The sequence below is a fragment of the Lycium ferocissimum genome, chromosome 5 (genome assembly GCF_029784015.1).
Source record: "Lycium ferocissimum isolate CSIRO_LF1 chromosome 5, AGI_CSIRO_Lferr_CH_V1, whole genome shotgun sequence".
Classification (NCBI taxonomy): domain Eukaryota; kingdom Viridiplantae; phylum Streptophyta; class Magnoliopsida; order Solanales; family Solanaceae; genus Lycium; species Lycium ferocissimum.
Genome location: NC_081346.1, coordinates 67,790,918 through 67,801,872, shown reverse-complemented (window position 1 = coordinate 67,801,872; position 10,955 = coordinate 67,790,918). Strand labels below are relative to the sequence as shown.

At 37.9% G+C, this 10,955-nt stretch overlaps 1 protein-coding gene across 1 annotated transcript; it reads left to right on the top strand.

Annotated features, from left to right (window-relative positions):
- The first annotated feature begins 3,155 nt into the window (after positions 1 to 3,155).
- LOC132057964 (uncharacterized) lies at positions 3,156 to 9,666 on the top strand. The gene is made up of 3 exons (XM_059450538.1): positions 3,156 to 3,174; positions 3,348 to 4,044; positions 9,411 to 9,666. Exons 1-3 carry the CDS (start codon positions 3,156 to 3,158, stop codon positions 9,664 to 9,666), a joined length of 972 nt encoding a protein of 323 aa, XP_059306521.1.
- Positions 9,667 to 10,955: the final 1,289 nt, after the last annotated feature.

Below are 10,955 nucleotides of genomic sequence, written 5' to 3'. Positions count from 1 at the left end.
GGACACAACCTTAGTTTCTTTTACCATAAATTCACAACCAAAGCAATACTTAGCAATTACCCACCAAAAACCCAACTTTTCTCAAAATCATCGGATTAAGACATTAGACCTAAACATAACATTCTACGAATTTAGTACCCTTTTCACACCCTATTCCCTGTGGGATTCGACCCCAACCTTGTTGGGTTACTATATTTGACAACGTCCGCGTTATACCATTAATAGGTGTAATTTTAGCGTATCAAGTCCCTCTCGAAAGAAGATCATATCTTTCCTTCATGCCAAAAAGTTAGTTGATAGAGGCTGTTTGGCTTATTTGGAGTATATTCCTGATACCAGTATGCGACAGTTCATCTCTTGAGTCAGTTCCTGTTAGGGGTAGGCGTTCGGTTTTTCGATTCGATTTTTTTAAATTTCGGTTCGGTTTTTCTGTTTCGATTTTTGAAAGTGCACACTGAACACCGAACCGAACTAATTCGGTTCGATTTGGTTTTTTGAAGTTCGGTTCAGTTCGGTTTCGGCTTTTCTAATTCGTTTTTTTTCTTTCAAAATGGGCTATTTCAATTCATGATTACATCAAACACAAGGAAATGATCACGTTATTTTAATTGGCATGCCTAATTAATAGGCATTCAATTTTCACATGTACTTATAACTAATATAGTAGTGAAACATAAAATTGAGAACATAAATTACTAAACCAAGCCCGACTATATAGGACGTTGAAGAAATATCAAGCATAAAATAGCATGAACACAAAATAGTAATCCCATGGAATTAAATTGTTAAACGTTCTAATTTACAGCAAAGCAAAGGTTAAAGTTTAGGGAGGGTGTTACTAGTTACTACAGAAGTCCTACCATTTACACTTTACAGTGTACCCTTGTACATCTAAAACTTATACTATCTATAATTAGTCCAAGCTAAGACTTTCAAGTTCAAAGTTATAAGAGATCAAAACAAAGTGATATAGTAGCTTATGACACACCAACATCTGCAGATACATTAGCATTTAGCCACACCAACAATAAAGGCAGCAGTGTGGAAGACGCCACTGCTTTTACAATGTTGGTGGACTCTATGTATAATTGTATAGCAGTAGTAATGTACATTTATAATAAATCCACCCTTTTCAATGGCTACAGACCTACAGCATTATAATACAATACCTTAAAATATAAATTTAGCTTTAAACACACTAAGATAAGCAAAAGAACTCAAAATTAGAAAGGGGAATGAGCGAGGTAGGCCTTTATAGAATCGTGCATCGACTAGCTATTTCTAATAAACGGAAGAGGCAAACTAAACTCGACCCCGTAAACAACGTAGCAACTTCGGTTAAATCGAAATACCAAAAAATCGGTGACCCGGAACCGAACACCAAATTTGTTATAACAAAAAACCCAAAACCGTACCTAAAAATCAAATTAATTCAGTTCGGTCCGATTTTTCAATTTTCGGTGTTTATGCCCACCCCTAGTTCCTGTGGTACGTGAGTTTGCGGAGGTGTTTCCTGTAGACTTTCTAGGTATACAACTAGATCGTGATATTAATTTCTGCATTGACTTAGAGCTAGGGACTCGCCCTATTTCTATTCCGCTATATCGGATAGCACCAGCAGAGTTGAAGGAGTTGAAAGAAAAACTTCAGGACCTTTTGAGTAAGGGATTTATCAGATCGAGCATATCCTCTTGGGGCACTCTTGTGCTTTTTGTGAAGAAGAAGGATGGGACTCTGCGGATGTGCATTGATTACCGTTAGCTTAATAAAGTCACCATTCGGAATAAGTACCCCGTTCCTCGTATTGATGACCTATTTGACCAGCTTCAGGGGGCTTCTGGGTTCTCTAAGATTGACTTGAGATCAGGTTAGCATTAGTTGAAGATTCGGGCCGAAGATATTCCTAAGACAACTTTTCAGACTAGGTATGGGTACTACAAGTTCCTTGTTACGTCTTTTGGGCTTACTAATGCCCCTGCTGATTTTATGGGTTTGATGAATGGCACTTTTAAGCCATACTTGGACTCTTTTGTGATAGTGTTTATTGATGACATTCTAGTTTACTCGCGGAGTAGGGAGGATCATGAGAAACACTTGAGGGTTGTTCTTGGGTTGCTGAGAGACTAGGAGTTGTATGCCAAGTTCTTGGGCCATGTGGATTATGGGCTAAGCCTACATCAGTGACAGAGATTCACAGCTTTATGGGGTTAGCCAGTTGCTACCGTCTGTTTATGAAGGGGTTTGCTTATATTGCTTCACATTTGACCCGTTTGACTCAGAAAGAGATACCTTTTCAGTGGTCCGACAAGTGTGAGGAGAGCTTTCAAAAGCTCAAACTTTATTGACTACAACTTCGATCCTCGCATTGCCCGTGGAGGGCAATAATTTTATGATTTATTGTGATACTTCACGTTCTAGTTTGGGTGTTGTGTTGATACAGGAAAAGAGAGTTATTGCTTATGCTTCTTGACAGCTGAATATTCATCAAAACAACTATCCCACTCACGATTTAGAGTTGGCAGCGGTGGTATTTTCTTTGAAGATTTGGAGGCACTATCTCTATGGTGTACATTGTGAGATTTTCACCTATCATCGCAGTCTTCAGCATGTGTTTACTCAGAGGGATCTTAATTCTAGGCAACGGAGATTGATGGAGTTGCTTAAGGATTATGATATTACTATTTTGTATCATCCTGGCAAGGCAAACGTAGTAGTGGATGCCTTGAGTAGGAAGTCAGCTAGTATGGGTCGCATGGCTCGCTTGATAGTTTCGGAGCATCCGTTAGCCATAGAGGTTCAGACTATGGCTAACAGTTTCATGAGGCTTGATATGTCTGATTCGGGAAGAGTGTTGGCTTTTGTAGAGGCGAGGTCGTCATTTTTAGAGCATATTAAGGCAAAGCAACTCGAGGATGCAAGCTTGTGTAAGATCCGTGATAAAGTTTTGAGTGGTGAGGCCATGAGTGATAGTGAGAGGGTCTTGAGGATTAAGGGGCGTGTTTGTGTTCCTCGTGTTGATGACTTAATTCAGACAATTTTGGAGGAGTCTCCTCGTTCTAAATGCTATATTCATCCTCGTGCTACCAAGATGTATAGCGACTAGAGGCAGCACTATTGGTGGGATAGGATGAAGCGTGATATGAGCTTGTCTCACAATGTCTAAATTGTTAGCAGGTTAGTACCAAATAACCGAGGTTACGCTTCAGAAGATGCCCATTCCTGAGTGGAAGTGAGAGAGGATAGCCATGGACTTTGTCGTTGGTCTTCCTAAGACCTTAGGCAAGTTTAATTCAATCCGGGTCATTGTTGATAGATTAACTAAGTTTTCTTATTTCATACCCGTTCAGATTACCTACATGCTCAGAAGTTGGCCCAAATTTATATCCGTAAGATTGTTCATTTGCGTGGGGTCCCCATTTCTATCATATCTAATAGAGGCACGCAGTTTATATCCCAATTTTGGAGGACCTTGCAGACCGAGTTGGGCACTCAATTGTATGTCAATACAACTTTTCATCTTCAGACAGATGGTCAGTCTGAGCGGTCGATTCAGGTTCTTGAGGATATGCTCCGAGCTTGTGTGATTGACTTTGTTGGTCATTGGTACCAGTTCTTACCGTTGGTGGAGTTTGCTTATAATAACAGTTATCACTCGAGTATTGATATGGTTACGTTTGAGGCTCTGTTTGGGAGGAGATGTAGATTTCCTAATGGGCGGTTTGATGCATTTGATGTAAGGCCATGGGGTACTGACCTTTTGAGAGAGTCATTAGATAAAGTTAAGGTGATTCAGGATAAGCTCTTAGCTGCTCCTAGGTTCAAAGGTCCGTTTGAGATTCTTGATCGAGTGGGGGAGGCAACCTATGAGTTGACTTTGCCTCCAGGTTTGTTCGACGTTCATCCAGTGTTTCATGTCTCTATGTTGAAAAGATATCATAGTGATGGTTCCTTCATCATTCATTGGGATTCGATCTTGTTGGATGATAACTTGTCTTATGAGGAGGATCCTATTGTTATTTTAGACAGAGAAGTTCATAAGTTAAGGTCTAAGGAGATAGCGTCTGTGAAGGTTCAGTGGAAGAATCGTCCCGTTGAGGAGGCTACTTGGGAGACCGAGTCTGATATGCGTAATAAGTATCCCCAGCTTTTCACTGAGTCACATACCTTTCCCCTTATTTCCTTTCTTTGTCTATTCTAGGACGAACGATTGTTTAATTAGTATCTGATGTAATGACCTGCTAGGTCGTTATGTGCACTTTTACCATTTTACCCTGCCCGTACATTTCTAAGACTACGCGTGAGTCTGATGGAAACTTAAATAGTTGGAAATATAAAATGAAGGCATTTGATTGTATTTGTGCACTTGTTTGAAAACTTCACTTATTTTCGTTGGGGGTTGACTTAGTAAATTAGACCTTCGTTGTGAAATTCGAGGCAACGAGTGAGTCCGTAGTGTGTTTTTACATGTGTGTGCATGTTTGGGTTGTGTTTGTAGGGACTCGGATTGATGTTGGGATCTTTGGGTCAAAAATCGAAGGTTTTGGTCGAATGCTGTGCACCGCGTGCCGACTGCGGGTTTAATGAGGTCCACCGTGTCGGTGGGATTTTCGGCTACAGCGAGACCGCTGCAACAATCGACGGGAGACAGAAATCCACTTTTATATTACAAATTTTGAAGTCATTCACCACATAACACCAAAAATAGTTCCCAAGAAAGTAGGAGGCGAATTTCCTAAGGCTTGGGTTGGTTCTTCTTTGAGGGTAAGTCCTAACCTTTATGTTGTTCATTTCATCATCATCTCTAAGTTCATATGCTAGTGGAGGTTGTTCAATGGTGAATGAAAATCCTAGAACCCTAGAATGGTTAAAACCTTAAATAATTGATGGATGGTTGGTTTTATTGTTGTTTAATTATCTAGGAGTGTAGGTGATCACTTTCTAGGATGGGAAATTTATTATTTATGATGAGAATTGTGTGTTGAGACTTAGGGTTACATTAAAAGTGGGAACTTTGGCCTAAAATCTGTTTCGAAAAGAGTAAATTGATTAGAAACCCACAAATTAAAAGATTATAATTGTTGGGATTGAGATTATGACAAATTTTTTATTAAATGATAGTTCACCCATTTGAAAAGGGTAGGAGTAATTGAGTTTTCTTCCCCAATTATTGTTTTGTTTGAGTAGATAATCCATTACTCACTTAGCGTTATATTGCTAGACTTTGAGCGTTCCAAACCATTACGGAAGAGAAAAGCTATTGCGGAGTAGATTGCATTGTTTTTGTTCTGCATCTAAGGTAGGTTACGTTTTACTTGAGTAGACTTTGATTAGTTGATTGTATATGTAGTAGATTGACGGAAGAAAGCAGGATTAGGCTTCCGAGCATGAATTATGGTGGGATACTACTAGGTTGGTATGACTTCTTATTATGTGGGCTTGTCGCCATTACTTTATGCATTGAACATGAGATGTACTTGTTGTGAATTGGAAAGAATGGATCGATATATACTCTTCTTGTTGATTGAGATAGTTGCATATTTATGCTATTGTGGATTGATTTCTCTGAGTCTTGTTATCGCTTGTGGCATGGTGCCTTGCATTTATTAACTGATCCTATTCCATATTGACTGTTGGACTGGAAATACGTTGAGATGCATATTGTGATCAGATATAGAAATATATAAAGGCACATTTGACAGGGGTTGAGGATATGGCCTAAATAAGGGCTCGTGATCCGAGGTCAGTTCCGGAGCCAGTGGCACGTGGACACCACGGACCCCTGCAGGTCATGACTAATGGGCGAAAATAGTCGCTGGCATATGTGTATAGTTGAGATACTATCATCAGTTGCATTGCATTTGACTCATTCCTATTTCTGTGATTTGTTGATGACTATTTGAGGACATTATTTGGTTGTGTTGTTGGGCCTATCTGTCTATTCTGTTGATTTTATGAACGTATGCATGATACTAATACTAGTCGGGCTGATAGCTACTGGTACGTAGTGTTTGTACTAATACTACCTTGCTGCACTTTTTATTTGAGTGCAAATTGTGTGCCAGAGACTTTTTCCAAACCTCACATCTAGCTTGAGGCTATTTCCTGTCCTGATTAGAGGGTGAGCTCCTATCCATGCGATGCCGCCTAAAGATCTTTCCTATCTTGATGTCTATTTCATTTCAGACAGCTATTATTTCGTACACAGCTATATGTTTTAGGGTCCTTGTACGATGACTTTCGAATTTTGGGGTTGTAATTGTTAGACTTCCACATATTTTGTATTATTATGGCATGACTATACAGTTTATGGTTTTACTTCATGATTATTGATTTATAATTGGGTTATTGATTGAATAATTGGTTAAGGGGATGGTCCACCCACCAGGGGCGTTAGTGTGGGTGTCATCACAAAGGGTTGGGTCGTGACACTTTCATCCGGAGAATATGCATCAACAAAAAGTGCATCAAGAACATCAATATTAGTGTCAAACATAAGAATAAAATTACAAAAAATTTGTAGTGAGATCCCCAACGAGTATCACCTACTCTTATAAGACCAAGTTCTTGATGCAAGCCTCTACTTGTTGTAAGTTCACCCATGTGTAATGCCTCTTGAATTCTTTCTTTTTGAGATTCTCAAAATTGCCCCATACGCTTAAAGAAGCTCCCAACACATACAAAACATTTGAAACTAATAATACAAGGTCCCCCACTAGAATACATTTTTTAGAAACCACAACAAGAATTAGTTGAAGTTGATGAGCAAAATAATGAATAGAATGTGTTGAGAAACTTTCTTGCCTAAACAACTTTTTAAGGCCATTCATCTCACCTTGCATATTGCTTTCCCCATCGTAATATTTCCTATGCACATAAGATAGACTCAATGAATGTTGAGAAAGTAAATTGACAATTGCACACTTTTGAGATAAAGCACTGGTATCTTGAACATGTACATTATCAATCAATCGCTCCATCATAAATCCCATTCGATCAACATATCATAAAATAACAGCCATTTTCTACTTACGTGACACATCAAAAGATTCATTAATTACTAAGGCAAAGTAGCCACCATTTAATTCCTTAATGATAGCTTTGATGTTCTCTATCTCACATGCAGTCACATTTAATTCCTTAATGATAGCTTTGATGGTCTCTATCTTACATGCAATCAAAATATCTTTTTGAATCATTGGAGAGGTCATTCAGTCATTCTGAGGAGTATGTTCCAATACATAATCATGAATATTATCACAGTGTTTCGCATACCATGAGAGAATTTCAAGAAAATTACCCCAATTAAGTGACGATTTAGATTCATCATGACCCTGAATTGCAAATCCTTGATTCACAAGATGTCTTACTACATTAATTGAAGCAGTTAAGCGAAGCCAATACTCATGCTTAAATTGATCAGTTGCCCCCTCCCAAATGCAAATATGATGGATTGTTATTGTCAACTTAGATCTTGACATCTCCTTTTTGCCTGGTTATGAATGCTATTCGGCTTAGCAACATGTGTCCACAGACTTTTCTTTTTATTCCAACTCTTAAAGCCTATGGTCGAAAATACATCACCTCCACCTTGATGAATGTTACTATCTTTAAACAAGTAACAATAAAAAAAAAATTATGTTGCATTGATGTTCGGCCAAAAATGCATATATGTTACCCATTGTTGCCTCACATTGTAATACTTTTAATTGTCTTTTGAGCATTAATTATAATGAGTTGTGCTAATATTATATTTTTATTATGTAGAAATAAAGCGGTATGAAGATGAAGAGACTTGAAGCAAAATTGAATAAAAAATGGGCAAAATAAGCAAAGAATGAATCAAGGAATTTAGAAGTGAAAGAGGAACGTCACAGAAAAGTTGGAAGAATAAAAATAATGGGAATCTGTCATGATGACCAAATTAGTGGGGAAATGATTTTGTTGGGAATTGAATAAAGAAAAGATACAATTGAAATTGAATTTACAAAAGGAACATAGTACCTGACAACATTCTGCTCGCCTAAGCCAAGTTGAAGCGGAGCATGTCCTCTCGCACAGTGCTAATTTTCGGATTCTAGTTTTTCCTATTTTATTTTGGATTTGGTTATTTCGTTTTGGCTTTTTAATACACCTATAAATAGTCCATAAGACAGGTTTTTACATAACTTTGGATAACTTGAAACCCATAGTCCAGAACTTTGGACCTAGAGAGAGCTTGGAGCAGCCTGGAGGTCGTAGTTATTGATTTTACCTCCTCTTCCCTGTAATACTCATTTTTACGTTTTTATTGGGATGATTTGTTGTTTTTCCTCCATGACTATATGGAGCTAAACTCTTTAGTTCTAGTGTTTTGACACAAATATGAAAGTTGACGTTTGATTATTGTTTATATGTATTGAATTTCCAGCTTTGGGTTGCTTATTTATTCTTGTGCTTAATTGTTTGATTATTTGACCAATAGTTAGACACTATCTGTGGTGCGTGAGTTGGACTTAAAAGAGGGAATTCACGTACGTAATAAGAATAAATAGAGTTTAATCGATATAATCGTTTTGCTACTGAGGATAGAAATATACCCTTTAGCTCTACTTAGTTAGTTACGGAGAAATAAATGCGTTATTGTTACCTCTGGCGACCATAGAAATATAGGCGTTATAGTAGTATCTACAGGCTTGTGTGTAGTTCGAAAGAATATCATAAAGTTACAATTAACCCGTCAACTAGTAACCCAGGAAATAAAATAGGTATAGCAATTGGAAGACTCAATTGGATTGTTAGTGGTCATAACCCTAGATCTATTTCTTCTGCGATAAAAATCCGATCTTTCTTGGTTGAAGTACATTATTTGCTTTCTTTTATTTTTAGTTAGTTTATAAATATTACTTTGGATTTTATTTCTTGTTTAGATAATTAATTAGCATTACTTTAATTTAGTAAATAGTTATTCATAAGTCCCTGTGGGTACGATATCTGGACTTTATTCCTATATTACTTGTACGACCGTGTATACTTGCGTGTGCGTTGGGGAGCAACAAGTTTTTGGCGCCGTTGCCAGGGACTTAGAAATTAGCTGTTTATCTAGATTAGACTTTTCTTTTGTCTATTCAAGTTTTTTTTTTTAATTTAATATTTTGGTTATCTTTCTTGACATGGCATATTGGAATAAAAATTGGTCGAATACTGGTTGTTCCTATTTTTGTGATTCATGTCTGATTTGTGGAGGACCCCCCCTTGTGGAAACACTGTCATAATATTTTTGGGAATGAGTTGTGCGCACCTGCCCAATCCTTTGAGTGGAACGTTTGAAGTATATGTGGTGTTCAAGATGGCCATTGAAATGGTTGTCCTAACTCTTATTTTCTATCCCCGAGCTCCTATTATGATTCTCTTGTTGTTTGTGGTGTTAATAGGAGTAATGAAGTGGAGGATGCGGAAAGTCTTGCTCAAGTTAGAGATATGATGAAACAAATTGTGGAGCACAACACATTAGTAAGAGAGCAAACCGCAGAACTAGGGAAGGCCATAGAGAGGATTCATGTCAAACTCACAGAGATGCAGGCCGAGTCTGAAACTTGTAATAATCTGCAAGTTACAGGCTTAGCCAATACCCAAGACGAACCTCAAATAGAAGAAAAGAGTGAGTTCCTGCAAGGAGATAACTTTTAAGAAGCGGAGAGAGTGAGTCAGTCTTGGCTAACCTATGGAACAAGCTCAACAAATGAAATTTTATGGGTTTCTCCGTGATGGTCTTACGGACATGGCGATATAACTGATAGAAAGAAAAACTGAACTAACAAAAGGGATAGACAAATTTGGCTCAGATATCGATGACCTACAAGTTCAATTAAATAAAAAGGTTGGGTCGTCTGATGCCCAACTACCAGTTGTGGTGAATATTAGTCAGGATTTGGAGCAGAAAGAGGAATTCCAGCCATGAGACCAGAATATTGTTGATGATGCTGAGGTTGAGGAGGTGTACATTAGTGAGGACGTAAAAAATAATGTAGTTTTGGAGTTGGGATATGTTGGTCCTCATTCTAAATATTTTTCTACATTGTGTTTGGTTGGCAACATGGAAATCAAGCCTTGCGCACCGACGAACAAGTGTATAGATGAGAACAAGAGCCTTACATTCTGAAATTTGCCACACTAAAAAGACAAAACGATATTCCTCACTTAAGGGCCAACAAGTGCAAAATGCGACACCTATTTCTTGGTTCCTATATTTTCACACCGCCGCCCCATGAGCGAAGTAGAAAATTTGATGCAAAATTGGGGGCAAAATTCATATCTTCAAAGTGGAAGGAAAAGTGGTGAAAATGATGGCATCGTGACGCGACGTTAACTAAGGTGCTTATTGGGAGACAACCCAATGTGTACTAGTTTAGATTTTTATTTTTATAGTTTCACGTTTTATTTAGTTTTTGTTTTGCAGATTAGAGGAAGTCTGAGTACCCGAAGTTGAAGCTGAGGAGCATGTTTGGGCTTAAGTGTGGGGTCGTGTCGACCCTTTATGTTTGAGGAATATGCTTCTAGCTAGGCCGTAGAGGGTCCTAGGGAGTAATTTTGACCCTTGTTTTAATTTTTCTCTACTATACATGCATCGAGGACAATACATATTTTTAAATGTGGGGTAGGTACTTCTGATTTTTGAGGTCAAGGATGATTATGCCATAGGATTTTTTAATTTCTTAGCCTTATATACTTTTAAAAATAAAAATAAAAATATCGAAAACCAAGAAAAAGCTCAAAAAGATTTTACTTTGTTCTTTCTTTTATAGCTTTTTTGTCCTTCATTGGCAGCATAGATTATCCACCCCTTGGGTTTTCTTATGGCTTGTTCTTTCCCGAGGGGGGCCCTTTGAACCGGGTAATTTTTATTTTTAGGATTTTTTCTAGGAGTAGTAAAAATACCCTTTTGACATCTTTGATACTAGTATATTTGGGCCTGAGCT

What these genes read in the sequence shown, in the direction of transcription:
- LOC132057964 (XM_059450538.1), top strand. An exon ending in AGAGAAGTTCATAAGTTAAG is followed by an intron (nt 4,045 to 9,410) that starts GTCTAAGGAGAT and finishes TGGTGTTAATAG; the next exon opens with GAGTAATGAAGTGGAGGATG.